Here is an 18,198-nt window from a genome sequence, read left to right as displayed (position 1 = left end):
TCATACTGCTGCACTAAATTTGCACTTAAATCAGATGTCAAAAAAAAAAATTTAAAAAAAATTATTAACGTCATAATAATTATTTTTTTCATTTCCATTTTTATAAAATTCAGTGCATGAATAATTTAATATCTGCTACTACAATCAATCTAAGTTAAATGGTGAGCTACTTGAACAAATATTTTGTAGATGAAATTAGTCAGCATTAGGGTCCATGATATCTAATTCTTTAACTAACTAACTAACTAACTAATTCTTCTTAACAGCATTAATGACAATTTAATTCAGTAAAATTACTTAAATGCTATTATTGTTATAAAAATCAAATGACAGTTTCAATTACATTCATAATATAAATCCTCTTTCCAAAAGTCACCTTTCTTGGAATTCCGTGTAATCAAAAAAATCGAGACTAAAAGTGCAATTTTTTTCAGCCATTTCCTTCTAATTTCTCGAGTTGGGATGCTAAATACTGTTTAAAAACGCTACGATTTTTGCTTGAAATATATATTTATTTTAAGAAGTTCCCTTACGGGGGATACTTTAAGTTTTCAGTGCATTGTACGATTTTAAAAATTGTTAAATGTTAGTGAAATTTAAATAAGTTGCAAAAAAAAAGAAGCTAAATGTAAAAAGAACTCCGAATTGTTGTAGTGAGGAAACGTCGAGGAGAGTTCACTCCTCAATAGAAACATTCGTTCTCTATCAAGTTATGGTTAAAACAATCTACTAATAGCATTTCTATTATTAGAAATTGGCAATACAAAACAAAAGACAAAAATAATTAGTGAAACCAATGATGAAACAGTGAGAAAGATGGGTCATACATGTGAGACATATGGTCACTAGCGGGACAAAGATGGGTCATACATGTGAGACATATGGTCACTAGCGGGACAAAGATACCCCAGATGTGTGTCTCCCATACGAGAGAGTCAGTGCACGACACATGTTCCTAAAGAGCCGAATCCTTCAAAAACTGTAGAGGAGCCGATATTTAACGGGCACATTTAACAAGTACTCTCGCACACCCAATTTAGTCACTCCTACATTAAAACTTGCAGAACTATCTCCCCTTAAAGATGACAGAGGAAGTCGTGATTGAATCAAATTGGCACTAAAGGGACGGGCCGAAAGCAGACCCGCAAAGGCGACTTATGCGGTCCGCGGAGTTCTGTACAACACATTCCACTTGTTGAATTGTTCAAAGTTCTAGTCGAAAAGAAAAACTAACATTTATATGGACTAGAGTAGCATTCGCAATCGTTGCGGCCACAACTCAAGCCTTAATCCATGTTCTTGCTGAATGCGGCAAGGAAGATCTTGTTCGAGTGACACGAGCGACACGTCCTCTCAGCACAAGGTTGGAGTTGGTTTTCTGTCATGATTTCCCTATATAGGAATACAGAAGGGCAGTGCTTTGTAGAACAATGCTAATTCTTGCTCCGTGAATAATGTACTGGCAGTAAAGAATGGGATTCTGATTCTGTGAGTACGGGGATTTTTCAGCAAATAATAATAAATTTATTTAAAAATGGTTTTAATCTATCATAATTAAAAATTTGAATTGTTAAAAAAGTGTTTATCTTATTTTTTATCTACGCCGGATGCTGTTATATGTGCAGGCCAACTAATCCTAGCAGCTCATAACCGAAAGTCAAACACCAACTTCTTGCAATTTATTAAATCGATGGCTTAAAATTATTTCTGTTCGTAGAGAAGACAAAGTTTATGATTTGTTGGACCAAGCTGGAAGAAAGGCAAGGGGCAATCATGGCCTGAGAGAGTTCTAAAAGTAGCCGCAAACGTGTCCGTGGCAGAAGAACTGTTCTGCTTCCTGTCCAAATTAAGCGACTATTCGCGCTGGCAAAAACTGCTCTCATTTTAGGCCCTTCTAAATGAACAGCAGACTGATCCATAAAGCAGCCCTCTTTAGCCTACTGATCGTTACTTCTTTTCAGAATATCTCTTGTGAGGGAGTAACTGGTGAATTTTACATTTCAGATACGCTGTTTGATGAGGATCATCTTCCGCCTGTGCCTTGATAACAGCACTTGAATATACAAGCAATACAACCTTTGTTTGAGGATCGCTTGCCTAATAGTTAACATCTCTGCGTCAAGGTTAATAGCGTCTACTCGGATGGAAAAACACTATTGAAACCAGTACTCAGAGTAAATGCCCGTGCAGTTTGGGAAACACTGTCTGCTGACCTTTGTGACCTTCACATTTGGTTAGGCTACACTTCCAGTATTGGTTATTTCTTTTATCAAGTATTCTAAGGGTTGCAAGACACAAGACAGTGTTCCCATTACACCAATACTAGCGCTCCAATCGAAAAAGCAGATTGTACAGGAAGGGCTCAATTTCTGGCGTGTCTAGGTTGTACTTCCACTTGAGTTCTTTCACGGCCCTAATTGAGGGTTTCTCAGAGAAAGCTTTTATTTTATTTTTTAAAGAAAAGTCTACTAATTAATAATTAGTAAATATTGGGTAAAAGTTGTGTGTTTCATCAGAAACTGTAGCCATGGCTTGTAAACATGAAAATTCGTCTTGTAAAAGAGATTACAATAACTGCAAATAGATATAGATAGAATCCCTTGAGGGGAGGGTTCAGGTGTTTATGTAACTGAAGGTACACCGGGATACTATCAGTCGCAACAGGAATATACTCAATATGCTTGAAGAATAGTTAAAGAAATGAGTTAGTAAAAAAATAAATAACAAAAAATACTTTTGGATTTTTGTGAGATAACGGAAAATGTGACGATGTGATGAGGCCTTGGGATGGAGCTGATTGTGGGACTCGAATTCGTGGTAAAAATTTCTTCAATTTCTCATTTCGGCAAAGAATAATATGGAGGTGATCAAAACCATATAATTCACCGAGTGGCGGAGGAGAGTCCAAGGCTAGAACTGTCTTAGAGAAAAGTAAATCAAACTAAATTCATAAAATTAAAATTAAGTGAATTGAATTAAAGTATGTCCAAAATGAATAAAATTCAAGTAGGATATTTACGCATGCCTTACCCACATGGAGCAACGCCCCTGCGCTATCCTGCATCAGACTAGACTCGCTCATTATTCACTCTTTGTTTTTGAGGAATAATTTCTAATGAGGAACCAGACGGTACCTTTAATTGATTTATATAGAGCAAACAGTTAATCTTTTATCTAGAACTAGGCAATTTTAGTTCTAGTTGTGGCATAAACAAACCAAAACACAGACTTACATAGATTGCTCCATTATTATAGAACACAGAAAGTAAACAAGATGTAAACAATTGACAGTCCTGTATAAGTTGTTTACAATTAAATTATGTTCAGTTAAACAAATGTAAACTTCAAAGTAATTGTGTTGTTTCATCTGTAAATAAAACAGACCGCCTCACACAGCCAGAGCTCGGAGCCCAACTTCCTTTAGCGCTTAGAAAGTAAATGTTTGAACACTCCAACGACTTCATTTTGCTGCAATTACTATTAATCATTCGTCTCAAGACGTTTAATTTTTTCTACTAAATGCGATTGAAGGATTGAAGATGAATTGCATGACACACGAAAGAACGTTCTCTCATACTCCACACGCGGGTCTGCCACCTGGCATTGTCAACTTTTTGAGGTCCCTGAGCTTCAGTTCAGTGAAGCTTCTTTGCATGTCTGCAGAAGCTCGAATGCGAAAAGCAAAAGAAGCTTTACATTCCGTTTTTATCCTCCACGGGATCTGTGCGTTTTCTGCAACCGAACATTCCCTCAGCAGGAAGCAGGAACTCTTCTACAGATATTTTCTCTTAATTAACTTCAACCATTCTTTCTAACTTTACATCTATATTTTGTCCCCCCATTTTTTGGAAAGTTTGTCCTAAATATAGGCCCATTCTTGTTCTTAAAGTTAATGGAGGGAATTTCATTAATTTTCAATCACCATTTCATACTCTACATTGTATGCGCTTAATGTGTAAGTTTTCATTAATTAACTGTTCAATTCAGTGTTAATGTTTTAATGTTGAAATTATAAGTTATTAATACATTTTTATTGTTGCGCGAATTCATAAAAAATTATTAGAATGTGAGCCATACAATATATTAATGTTTAATTCTGAATGGTGCAGTAGAGAGATACTTCTCTTTGAAGATTTCAAAATTGTTTACCAGAGTTACAATCTAAACGCTGTTTATTTTATTTCAGGACAGAAAGAAGACGATTGTGCCTGACTAGCGCTTACTCTGGCAGTTACATTAAATCTTTTTATTAATGACTTTATTAATAAAGATTAGAATTTATTTATAACAGAAACCATGACTTTTTGTAACGGGCACAGAATAACAATTACATGGTTCTATTCACTTACTTGGCACCCTCTGACATAAAGTAGAGAAAGTAAAAGACGTTAAGTTGGGAGACAACTAGAATCAGCAGAATGTAGGCAGAGTAATGTTTCACCTAAACACCGAACTCATCTTACCACAACAACCTTCGATCCTCCATAGCTGAGCCCTTCTTGCTCAGGTCTGTTCCCCTCTCAATAATTTGCTGCACGCTGCCTAAATAAGCCTCTACAGAGTATTACAAATAACAACACGCTGTTAACAGCCTAGGATAATAGCCTAAATAATAAGAGCACAAGCATTCCTCCAAGTGACAAAAGGGTCACTTCAGCAAAAAGTGCAGTTTTACGATATTATTAAGAAGTAAATATATTTTAAAATTCGGATTTTGGAGAAAATTACAGCAAGAGACAGTGATGGGAGTGATCTGGAAAGTCCTCACTGCTTCCTAACAGCAAGTGTGGACCCGCGAGTCCTCACTGCCAGCAGGTGTGGGCCCGCGAGTCCTCACTGCCAGCAAGTGTGGGCCCGCGAGTCCTCACTGCCAGCAAGTGTGGGCCCACGAGTCCTCACTGCCAGCAAGTGTGGGCCCGCGAGTCCTCACTGCCAGCAAGTGTGGGCCCGTGAGTCTAATCGGCCCATTAATATCCGCGCCCTTGAATACTGTGCGCATAGATACGCGCTACACCGCCCTCGTTCGCTGATCTCTTCTGACGATGTAGAGGCGATCCTAATGAATGAATTAAGACTGAACGTCTTGAGTGAGATTGCAGCTAACAAAAGGGCTTACACATTTCGGCAAGAGGAAACGAGTAAAAGCTCTTATTGACTTGTTTTTTAAATTAAACTGGCTTCATTCAGTAGATATCGGCCCTCTAACTGAAGCTTCAGTTTCTCTCAATGAGCAATATAATCAGAGTTAGTTTTGGTAAAAAGCTGTAAGAGAAGCTAGGCAAGGCTAAACACTTACGTGACGCCGGCAGGCTGCTGCTCCTCTTTGATGGTGCTGTTGTTCATCTTGGACGTGAGCCGCTTGAGCACGTCGTCCATGGACCTCTTAGGGCCCGCCTGATTGTGGTTGACAGTAGTCGAGTTATTGTTAAGAGGCTGTCCCTTGTCGGGCGGAGACTCACTGCGCCTCCCACTAGCACCACCTCCGCCTCCGAGTGGCGCTACCAACAGACCACCGGACGACACAATGTGTCGTCTTTTATTTGGCGGTGGTCTCTCCTCAGCGGTGCCCATGTCTTCTGCTTCTGAGCCCGAACTGGAGCCCGAGCTGGCCAACTTATAGAACATTTGGTCAAATACGGCGGCCGGCCCGAGCTCGCCTTCACCAGTGGTGGCTTTCGTTTCGCTGCTGCTTCCTTCTTCTTCGCTACCTTCTTGCAGCTTTGATGGAGGAGACTTCCTCTTAGACGACATCTTTCTGAAACAGGGCCAATTTTCATCAGTCACAATTAAAACAAGGATGAAATAAAAAAATAAATGCTTAATGTAGTATGGAATGTCAATTCAATTCTCAAAGCGGCAAAAAGAAAGTTATTTTTAATAAGATCTTGAACCCTTCGAATAAGCAAGCAAATAAAGCTGTAAAACCATAATTTCAAGAAGTTTCGAGCCCATGAAAATAATTTCTATTTAAAAGCACTCATCAGAGATTCTTTTACTTAAATAAAAACTACATATTTTCCTGAAACGTTCCTTTAAATAATTAGGGATAAGTGGGGGTATCAGTAGTCTTAAACCAAATAAGGGAAGAGTGAAGCTGAGCTCCTTCACACTTGGGAACCAGAAATCCATCCACTTCTTGCTTTAGTTGTATTTTGTTAAATCACAAAATTTTTATACTCACCAGGTGGGTTCACACCTGGTGTACTCATAGCACTCTTAGCGAAATGGACAGATCTCAGCGTAGAATTTTAAAAATGTGGATCATGAAGGATCTACTACATTACTTTCTTGAGTTAATGAAGCATCACTGGCCCTCCTCTTTTATTTCAATAAAATTAAACAAATAGAGATGATTTTGTAACAACTGAATAAGATAAAGACTTGAGAGAGTTTCACTTCAAATACTTGAGGTAGTTGTCGACATTCATATGGTGATTTCCGAATTTTCCACGTCCGCGAATGATGGCCTATAACTTTAAGAAAAAGGAGTTGCGTCTTTCAGAACACGACTGCCTAGTCGGTTAGCTTTTAAGGGAATTACTAAACACCTAAAATTGGGTAAAATTGAATGACAGCAATCACACGACGATTTATAATTGCTAATGAACAAGATGTCAGACGAGAAGGTATGTATTACATTTTAAAAGAGTTCTCCCAGAAGTAGGAAAGACAATTTCCTGCAGAGGAGGTATCGGTTTTTCACGACTTACCGGTCGTCTCACTCAGGTAAACTAATGAAACGGTAATTTGTGTCTTTAATTAAAGCTAGGGTAGATTTTGTCGGCTAGGAACAATTTCCTGCAGAGGTTTGGGGCCAGGATATTTTAAGCCGAACTGTTGAGGAACTCCGGAGATAGAAGGGATGGAACTTATTTCCTGCTATCTTGCAAGACAATCAATGGTCCCAGGATGCGAATCCGTTCAGATATGTGGTCTGTTTCCTTCTGCTAATTCGCATACAAGTTACCTCTCCCTACTGTTACCCCATTATACGCCATTCACTCGGATAAATTCCTAATCTACCAATGAAATTGCTTGTTTAAGTCATTTATGCGTTAATTTGTACGTATTTAGCCATAACAACTCGCGCTACATTATTTAGAATTGCATCCTGTGAATCAACTCAATGGTATAACAGAAATGGTGAAATTACATTACAACCCTTTCCAACGCTTCAATTCTTCCTATTTAAAAATACTCTTCAGACTAAAAATTCTTATTTATTCATTTATATTATTATTTATTTTCTATTCAACATCAAGCAAGACCTAAGGTTATTGGAGCGTTTTTTTGGGGCGCGGCCATCCTCCAGAACTTTTCACTCGTTACAAACAACCCTGTCCATTGAAGCTGACGGAAAGTGATCTGCAAGGGACTCTAGGAACACTAACCACTGAAGTCATCCCTCCTCCAGTAAAGGTTGGCTACATTTTTGCGGAAAGCACAACCACTCAGAATTTCTATGAAACTCACCGTAGTTTGAAAAATAAAAGTGATGAACTTAATGTACTTAGTTGTGAACAATCTTCAAAGAAAATAGATGACTAAACTGAATCTGAAAAGAACAGAAATCGCATTCTTTCAAGACCTCTCGACAAACGATCTAAAATTACAATACAATACAAACTACTGAGTACAAAACATTGCTACGACTAACAAATAGATCTAAACGGAACAGAATTGTAATAATAATAACAATAATAATAATAGCAATAATAATAATAAGAAGAATAATAATAACCATAATAATGGGACATATAATGCTGTATGATTTAAGGGTGTAATTGAGGGATGTGAAAGGTATGGCCAAGTTCTACAGCATCTCTCAGTCACACTGAATTCAGTTATTAGTAACTTATCTCCGACTGAACTCTCTCAAGGCAGAACATGTCCCTGAAGTGAAGGTCCGCCGTGTCTTTCAAACCTACATTTGTAAATTTTTGAAGAAGTTCGCAAAAAGAGGAAAATAATTGAATACTCATTCGGTTCTTTAGTCGAACTCAGGAACCTCAAGAATTTTATTTCGAGCAAACATAATTCCACTAACTTGCGACGCAGAATGCTTTCTGTTTGCCTTCCACCACTCGCTGTACGCCTAACGACTTCTCAAGTCTCCACAAGTGACCTGATTTACTTATTTTCTGAAATCTCAATTAAAGACCATCAGAGACTACATATTTTTTATTTGAAGAAGAGTTTTGATTTTTACGCAGAAGAAATGCGTTTGTTTTTTGGGGGGAGGATCTGATTGCTTTGTTTGTTTATGTAATAAATTAAATAAGTTAAATAAATTATTAATTATTATTGTATTAAGTACAAAGAAGGTATCACTCAGAATAAAGGATGCGGATTTCAACAGAAGGAAGGGACTGTTGTAAGTCCCCGTTAATTAGTTACTTCTAGGTACTCATTAGTTGGACTATACTGAGTCAGCAACTGTAGTGTGAGACGGTGACGTAAGTGAAATCGAAATCTCTACACTAAATCAATTAATGCTCTGATAATGTATGAAAGTCTGAAACCGTCAGGGATACAAACAATGTAATGGACAAAATCAAAGAAATTACCCAGCACTGCCAACCTAACCACATTTTTAACGGAAACTGTGGTTAGGTTGGCAGTGCTGGATAATGTCTGATTTTATCCGCCGTAGCACGCATATTTATGGTGTTCCTGACCGGTTTAGGACTTGAAGGATGAATATCCGAGACCAGTCAGGGATTCAATTAACTTGCCAACTACGACCGATAAAACCAACATAATATGGATAATTTAAAACCCAGGAATATGAATTTGGATAACATATTAACTAAAAGTACCAAGAATTTGCAACTGATGGACACTTGAAGTCGCAAGATACACTGAAGCGAAGTCAACAAAGCTAGAAGAAGAAATTACAATTCTTAATACAAATGACGCTTAAATAAAAGCGCCTTTGGTAAGGAATGCGAGATAAGAGTAGAATGTAAAAATGTAGTGCAAACAATTTTAGCCAGATTGCAGCAATTGCTGAAAGAACAAGTTTGTAACCATATTTGAGCAAACCGCTCCCATTCTGTAGGCAAATTAAGGATTAAGGAAATTTAGGAAAGAAACTTTGGAAAAAGTTGAAGACGAAAGTGACACATTTGAAGGCAATGACAGGCTCAAACGCGAATTCAGTCGACCATCAATTTGTTTCAGGATAGAATTTCATTGAGCCTGAAGCTGAAGAAGATTTGGAAAGCCATGATGAGGAGGATGTAAATAACGAGGATGGGTGAAAGTGATAGAAAGAATGGAGTGTTTCGAACTTAGGGTTTGAACTTACTCAAGAGTGTGTGAATGCATAAAATTTGACACGTTCGCGACACTTGCAGCCACTTCAAGTAAGAAAAAATACTGACCAATGCATACTCGTATCTAATTAAACATTCGCGTTAAATTTATTAGTGCAGTGTAATAACCAAAACTCCAGTAATGTTTACAGCCGGTACATACGGGAGTATTTTTTACGGTTCAGTCTTTTTAGGGCGTAACATCCCGATATAGCGCTTCCAAATTTAGAATTACATATAACTAAAATAAACTGTTACCTAGTATGAATGGGCGACCGGACCGTCCCCTCACATCCTTGCAGCTCTCCTTTTAAATTACCCTCCCATTACAACTATCTCCAATGTTTATTTCAAATATTATTATTCTCAATTATTTCTTTAAATTTTTATATTAGTTTCATTACTTTATTAAATATCAAAGTAAAGTAATCACCAATTTTTTCAGGCGGGGCTCAACTTCAACTACCAATTAGGTGTCGTCGACTGGACTTTATTATATATTTTTTAAATAAATTTTTATTGTTTGTAGTGGACAATGTTCTTTCAAGTAACTCTTCTAACTTAGTATCAGGTTAATTTCGAATGCCTCCCTTTGGGGTAAATGACCCAGCTGAGAGATTAACCTAAAAATACCAAATACCAGAATACTAAAAGGTTACTAATGGTTTTATTTTGTTTTTGTAATAAAATTTTTCTAACTAAAGATTCATGGAGTTCAAAATCCATCTTGTATTTTTTTTTTAGTTTTGTTTTTTAATCTATTTATTGCTCACGTTAATTTCCTTGCGCATAGTAATCGTGCCGATTTTTCATTTTGACATTTCAAGGGAAGTTTCTGAAGTGCCCAGAATACGGAAAAGTGGTTTTTACTGATTTCTGGCCTGTGTTTGTGTTGTGTGTACCCACTTACTCCAAATTGAGAAAACGCAGAAAGTTGGTACCTATTTGGTAGCACCAAGTTACGCTTAAGTACCACTACAGTATGCCACAATAAGGTTTTGGTCCAAATCGGGAAGTGCCAATTCACTGAGACTGTCTGAAATATTTGAGAAAATGTTAGGAAATATTTTTCGAACAAGTGCTATTTTTATAATCGAAGGTTAATTTGCTTAGTTTCAAATAGGGTACAATAGAAAATTTTGAAACCAAACCTAACAGATAAGGGAAGTTTATTTGTAAGACACCTAGTTATATTGGTTAATACCTAATTCAGATATAAGGATTATCTGTTAGTGGGATCAAAGAGAGTTTAGATTTTTTTTTTTTTGTGCCATTTGTAACCTTTGACTACCTTATTTTAAGACAGCCTACTTTAAAAATCGACTACTGGTCCATCTAAAAGAGTTTTCAATGAATTAAACAACTTGATAACTAACACTGTTGAGTGTTCGTGAACACGTTTTCTTGTAAAACAAACGTAATTTCTCATACGAAGATAAAAGGAATCCTGGAAAATGATATACCGTTTGAAAGCCCATTAAACAAGGAAACTTTTATAAAACGTGCCAGCACCTAGGTCTGATAATGATCACATAAGGGCCTAATGAGTTTTCTTAAAAATTTCGATTACTTTTATTTTTCCAGTATCCGGAGGAAGATTGAGGCTGTTTGGAGAATAACTTATGCTTCGAAATGGTATCAATTTTTAGAAAATTTATCTGTATTTCTAACCGTGTCATCAGAATCGAATTCGGACTAAAACTTTCTGAGTAATAACATTTTTATTGGAAAAAAGTAATGATTTTAGAAAAAAAAATTAAAGTGACGTCACTCAAGAACAGTGGAAAATATGAAGTTGTCCAATACTTCATTGAACTCCACTTTAGATGTACTACAGACAGTAGGCCTATGGATATTACTTACTGGTTCACCCTGTATACGATTGGTATATCTTGTTCAAAACAAAATTGTTGGAGCCGTTTCTGAAATAAAAAAACCTAAAACTGGAAAACAAATCTTTCTATTTGAAACATTTTTCCAGAGGAATGTGACTGAGGGTAGTTTGGAGGTGAGGAGGTTGCTTAAGATTCTTTCTGTCACTTTTGTCTCGGCACCTGAGCATTAATAACACGAATAACTGAACTAAATTTCCAAAGTTGAGGAATGTTTGCTGCCGGTAAGTGCTGCATTACTAAGGAGGTAGTAAGCGATTCGTATGAAAATGGATGCACCTTTGAGCTCTGTATCCACACTACACATTGTCATAGTGTAGGATTGTAGGACTATTACAGCTGATTATTGTCTTCAGGAAAGTCTAGTCGGAGTTCTTACAGAGCCGTGAAGTGAGGCTCTCCTCTTAGGTTCTATTCTATATATTGCTCGGTTCTAACTCCTGTTTAGTATTTGAGTTTGAAACGTCAGCGGGAATTTCGTGCAGTCAGACCTAATACATGAGCTACTCTAAGAGCAAGGTTGCTCCGTAGGTTGCTGGAATAAATGCAAACGTTTATGAAATTTAACGACAATGATAAATAGGGGTAATACCACAGACAAGAAGTAAAAGTTTAATGTACAAGATGTGCTGTGAGAATTTGGGATGTGGCCAATGTCTCAACGAAATAAGGCTCTACGTGAGAGTTAGTTCTGTAAATATGAATGAAGGGAACAGAAATATCAATCCGTTATAATTATTTTGTAAAATTACTCCCTGAATTTATACATTGGAGATTCCATATTTCAACTCTTTGTAAGACTAACTACACACATGTTTGGTATCAGAGGTCCCCTAAGATCGAAAAAACGTACATTAGACTTGCTCTTACTATAGTTCTCATGTTTGTAATTAATACATTTTCTTAAAACTCCAAATTCTTGAAACTTATTTACTTCTTAGTGTATTTTACTATGTGGAAGCGCGCTACAGCTGTCCTTTGCGAAATTCCCTCATTATACCCCAAAATGAACTTTTCAGGGGAAGTATTGAAATATGAGATATCTCTGTGTATGTAATCCGCAGTAAGTTTGCGAGACATTTTCTACAAAATATAAAAAAGTGAAAAGTAACAGAGAAAAGAATGAAGGAAAGAGGGGTGCCACTTCCTGTCGGGAGATCTCCATTAAACTCGGAATTTCAGCAACACTTCTAACTTTTCTTTATAATACAGAAGGCACAAGACCGTGCATTATACTGAACGCCTCAAAGACCCGCATTACCCTAAACACTCTAGCGGTATACTGAAATTACCTTCCAGAAATCCACCCTTCCGGCCTCGATTTGCTTCAAAGTCAGAATTTCAGCACGCATCCTTGACATTGTTTGGGTGATCGATGCATAATTGCACTGGAGCTGCAAAAACCTTAAATGGAAGCTCGCTGTGAAACTTTTACGATATGAATGAAATCAAAACACGAAGTTGAAATTTTGAGAAAATCATTAACAAATTTTATAGTGAAGCGGCACCTCTGAGAATCAATTTCGACTAAAACCTTATCGCAGGGTCTCCTGGTGGCACCTCTGCGAATCAATTTCGACTAAAACCTTATCGTAGGGTCTCCTGGTGGCACCTCTGCGAATCAATTTCGACTAAAACCTTATCGCAGGGTCTCCTGGTGGCACCTCTGCGAATCAATTTCCATTAAAACCTTATCGTAGGGTCTCCTGGTGGCACCTCTGCGAATCAATTTCCATTAAAACCTTATCGTAGGGTCTCCTGGTGGCACCTCTGCGAATCAATTTCGACTAAAACCTTATCGTAGGGTCTTCTGGTGGCACCTCTGCGAATCAATTTCGACTAAAACCTTATCGCAGGGTCTCCTGGTGGCATTAACAAAATTAAGAACTTCTGCTAAACTGCATTTTCGAGTTACTCTTGAAACAAATATGCAGACTCGCTGTAATAATGACTACTTGCTGTTCAGAGGGCGTCAATTGTGCCGTTAAAATTCAATCAAAAATTTTCACAATGAAATTCTTGCTTTTATAAGGGGAAGGTTTAAGTGGGAATGACAACAAGCCAGTAGCAGTGCAACCTAAAAGACGTGACTTCCTAAAATATCAATTTATGGGGCTACAAAACGTGAAGGATGTGTGCCTGGGGTTTACTACTTTTGCAAGCGTCCTGTATCGTGGGAGTGAGTTTGCAGAGACATAGGTTTGTGTTCAGGGATCAGTCCATGAATGGCTGGTCCACTTCCTCTTGCAGGGACTGTTTAACACAGAAAACGTGAGTTTAATTCAGTAAAAATTTGTTGTTATCGTATCAGCAAAATCTGATCTAAAATCAATTTAACGCGCCACCTGAGTAACTCAGGCAAGATCTTCATTCTTAAAGGTTTCTATTTTGGGGGTACACCGCACACATCGTCTTCCCGCATCCAGCTAAAGGGCTAAGTGTGCTCACTGAATTTCAGAAAAGGTGATAAGAATGCTATCCTCCTTTACCCCAAATGATAGCTAAGGAAAAAAAAATAATTTTTTTCACATATATGAGATCAAATGTACTTGCGCGACAAAGAAATATTATTAGTTAATGTATTAAAAGATAAATAAATGTGAGGATTGATGGGGACACTTGACATGCGCACTGGCCGACCCTAAAAACAGATCCACATTCTGCCTCTATCTCACGACTTAATGAGCATGGGTCCAGATCACTGACAAGTTCAATCCGCTCCATTCATAGCAACACAGCACCAGCCGCGCACCACTTTTACTTTAGCAAACAACCACACGGTTTCAATTTCATTTTCTTAAATTCGCGGTTCATTCTTTGTCACTGTCTCTAAGTTAAAAAGAAATCTCTTGCGCAAATTCATCCGCACTAACCAGTTCTACTTGAAATTTTCGCTAACTCGGAGTTTTAGCAACATAATTAAAAGCACCATAAATACTGAGATCATATGAACGAGCTCAGAGCGGAGAGTTCTCGGCTTGCCACCAAATCACTCTGGTTTATAATTTAAAAAGGAAATTACTAGTTTCTCGCACTATTGTACTAGGTGAGACGACTTACTCAAGACCTTTTACCTTGGAGGCTTCTAATAACTACTTTACGTGATTGATAGATAGTACTTTGCTGACTGGAGTTTTAGGTCTTAGTGCTACTATTAGAACGTAAAGTTAGTTATGATTGCTTGGGAGTGTTGGAATTCTATCCCAGAAAGGAATTTTAAGAAGCTACCACATAAAATTGAAAATAAATTGTGCCCCAAAAAGAAATTTGAGTTCAAGATTGTATAGCCACACGTCACAAACTTACAAAAGAATATAATTTAATAAGATAGTTTTGGAGCAATGTTTTTCGCTTGACTTTTGCCTTGAAAGAAAAGGTGCTATAAGTTGCAGGCAATGGTTTAGACATGGAAGAAATTATGCCAATATATCTGTTAGAATAAAACCAGTGCATATTGTAAATTCGTGCAATTTTTTGACCATCAACTCTTTTATTGTAAATAAGTATAATAAATTGTAAAAAAAAACAATATAAAGGAAAAATAAATAGCGCAATAATTAATTTTTTACGAAATCGATTCACCGGAAACCATAAAGGCTTTACGCAAGCTTACTCTCAGGGCCGTCCCTTGAGGGTGGGCTCCACACGTGGGCGCATTCATGGAGGAGCATCACTCCAGTAAAATATCAAAAATTAACATGAAATATAAATAGAATATATCTATAGTTAATTGCGTGTACAGGTCACGAAGCAAGAAGGGCTAATTTACTCCCTACGACTTGACTGGCGGGAAGCGAGAATCATTATGACGTACAAATATCTTTTAAACCCTTTCGAAGTTCAGCTTTCGTTTACATTGAGTGAACTAAGCTTAAAATGGTGATTTAAAGCTGTTGTTAATGGCGCTGAATAATAAACTGTAGTGGTCTTTCGACCTGGTAGTCCCCACCAAAATTTGGAAAAAGAATTCTCTTTTATTTCAACAGAGCGTACATTTATCTTAAGTGATCGCATCTCTTTCTCCAACTAGACCCTGTAATTCAGATGCAATAGTTTTCCTCTGATTTTGAAGAATCAGCGAAGTTCAGCAAGTTACGAATTCTAGCACTCCATGACGTGACTGAGGTGTTAAGCAATTAGCACCTTATAAATAAGAAAACCAGCAGAAGTGGCAGAATCCTGCCAGCCACTTCAATGGTGGCCAACTTCAGCTCGAGCGTTCAAAAGAGAGGTGAAATTTTCTGGGTTCTCTATACAGTCAGAGAAAATGACTCCGAACTCCAGTACACAGGTCAAGACCCTCAAAACACTGTGAGCCAGACTGACGCAGCAGTCAATGATGAACTTCCTTCAGAAACGCCCAGTAATTCCAATCGTTTCTGCTATTGACTTTTGCTATCAAAAGAAATGAAGTGCCCTCAGTTGTTTATTTTTCCAGAGATACTCTACTGCCTTTTTATAGTTTCCGCTTTGCGGTGGCTGGCAGAAGAAAGGAAAGGAAACTGAATGTACAATGTTACAAAGAGGATCTGGTGAATGGCTACCAGATCGCTGCTGATGTCTAGACACAAAACTATTCCACACAAACTGTCCCTCGAGAGCAGCTCTAGTCGAGCGAACGTTCTTCCGCTACCGGAACCATCCTTCATTTCTCAATACTCTTACAGAATTGTTTTGTATATGTGCCAGTCTCCAGATGACTTATCGCTCTATATTTCTATCATGGCTACCTATTTAATTTTCTAGCGCACCAAGTTTATGTTAAAAATTCAAGTGAAACACGACGTTTACTCAATCCACATTATTAAAATTCTATTGAGAATATTTTTTTCTCTAGAACTAAACCCAAATAAGCATCACTCAAATAGAGCTGGAGAAGCCGTGTATAAGCAGCGGAGTATTTTATTTCGGTGGGCTGTAGTCAGGTGACTGTTCAGTTTTATATCGACAAATCTTCCTTTAACCAATACTTCTATATTCTATAATGTCTGATAAAATTTAGGTCATGAGAAAAAGTTGTAAGATGCCTCACTGTAAAGGAAGTCCCAATAAAATATGAATTTAGTTGACAATTGTAAATAGTTTCCTGACAGGAATACAGTAAACAAATGTGCAAATTTCTCCAAATTAACTACATTGCTTTGAATTTCGTTATTCCTGCCGAGTAGGTAAAGAAAGACGAAGATTCCAAGTAAAAAAAGTACTATTCCTTCAGCCGAGTTATACGGTCAAATACTATCAGGTGTCCGGAGGCAAAAAGCGGAATCGCAAGCACTACCATAAGAGCACTATGGTCCGCGCCTTTGATGCATGATATATTAAAGCAATGAATTATTGGGTGGCAGTCGAGGAGTGGTCATAAATTTGAAAAAACTTGTTTTTTAACCGGAATTTTGGCAATTTCCGTACCTTCTTCAGCGTCTGTACAAAGCAGTTACATAATGTGAAAATATACATTCGAAGAAATCTGTTTTATACACAGAATTAAAATGCAGGCTAAAAAATTTATGACTTTCAAAATGGTTTCTTTAGTTTGTTAAGTTGGATTACACCATGGTAACGGTTAAGTTCTGACGGGTTACTTGCAGCACAGACTAAGGGAGACCAAAGAGATGGACAACAGTACAAAAACGGAATGCCACGTTTGGCCATTCTGCGTTTTTTTAGTTCTGAGATATGTAAAGACAAACTTGTGGGCTGAAACCTTTTTTCGGGTACAAGAGAACCCAAAAATGTAGTACCGTTTCTAAAAGCCAACTTAGAAAATCGAATTTGCTCGCAATTCTTGGTATAAGAAGAACTAAATCATTGAAAGCAAAAGTTGTAAAATGTACACCGCAAAAGTTTAGTACATGCGACGGAAATAGCCAGTGATTCCCTCCACAAAACATAATATAAAATTTAACGAAGGCAATACTTGTATCTTACAAGGGTAAGAGAAAGAAGTAAGTTGAATATATTAAAGAAGACGTAGAGCGACAGTAAAGGAACTAAAAAACAAACATTTATTGGTAGTTGGGCCAACAAGTCGTAATGGTCTCGGCCAAACTGTTTTGAATTAGTGGATACATCTTTATTAATGATTTGCTGGCTAGAATGAGTACGTTGCTGGCATGTCTAATGCAAGACAATGCGTTTAATTTTAGTATCGCAGCACTGAGAGTGGGTTTGAGCGCAGGATTGATTGTTGTGCCGTTTATTATGAGCGTTTTGCTGACATTTGGAGCTTTCAGTACCCATCGCTACTCCACATGGGTGTCCGAACTAGGTAGGAGCAAGCCCGCACAACCTATAAACATAAGCGTGTTTCTCCGTATGCGTGCACTTTGACGGATGCCTTTTGCACCTGGCGTATTGCTGTCTCCTCTCGCATAACCTACGAGATGACAGTGGCCGGAGGGTACCGCACTGAATCACTCTTAGATAACTTGCCACTGCCATGCCTCTAACCTTCTGGCTCTTTATTAATATTTCCACGCTTAATGTTAATTTCACCTTAACTTTCCTTACATGAGGTGAGGTAGTTATTGAATTTTGTCGAATATAAATATATTTTTCGATTCAAATAGCATTTTTAATTCATTTAAAGTTTTCCTGATTTTTTTTTTTTTTTTTCAGCGGCCCACACTTTCAGCTTTCCTCTGCGGTCCAGAAGAGTTTAGAACATAAGAGTAGTTATACTCACTGACATTCGCACTCAGGAATTGAATCTTTGATAAAAAAAAAACCTGGGCAAAGTACCTTTACATAAAACTAAATTATTAGTAAAGTAAGGGCTTCCGCCCCCGTCCAGGACGCGATTACTTAACTGTTTACATTTCCACAGGTCGTCATTCTTTTTACTTTACTCTCGCAACTGCTTAGAACAAACGTTTATATTAAGGGCAACTAAATGTTGAATAAAATTGTTCTCAGATATAATCTACGTTAAGTGATTTAGAGCAAACGTCAGATTGCCGAAGCAGATGTCAATTATTGTGAGTTAGTTC

The 18,198-nt window shown here is 37.5% G+C and overlaps 1 protein-coding gene across 12 annotated transcripts in view; it reads right to left on the bottom strand.

Moving 5' to 3' along the window:
* Sox102F (transcription factor Sox102F) overlaps positions 1 to 18,198 on the bottom strand; it is a 411,141-nt gene that overhangs the window by 94,168 nt on the left and 298,775 nt on the right. For all 12 annotated transcript variants that reach the window (XM_074134517.1, XM_074134527.1, XM_074134518.1 and 9 more), the window contains one exon: positions 5,297 to 5,755. In XM_074134517.1, the coding sequence (XP_073990618.1) occupies positions 5,297 to 5,755 (459 nt within the window). The remainder of the gene's footprint in view (positions 1 to 5,296; positions 5,756 to 18,198) is intronic.

The sequence above is a fragment of the Rhodnius prolixus genome, unplaced genomic scaffold (genome assembly GCF_049639745.1).
Source record: "Rhodnius prolixus isolate KJV_2025 unplaced genomic scaffold, Rpr scaffold_16, whole genome shotgun sequence".
NCBI lineage: Eukaryota > Metazoa > Arthropoda > Insecta > Hemiptera > Reduviidae > Rhodnius > Rhodnius prolixus.
The sequence above is the reverse complement of the archived record's forward strand: the minus strand, read 5'-3'. Positions and strand labels throughout refer to the sequence as shown.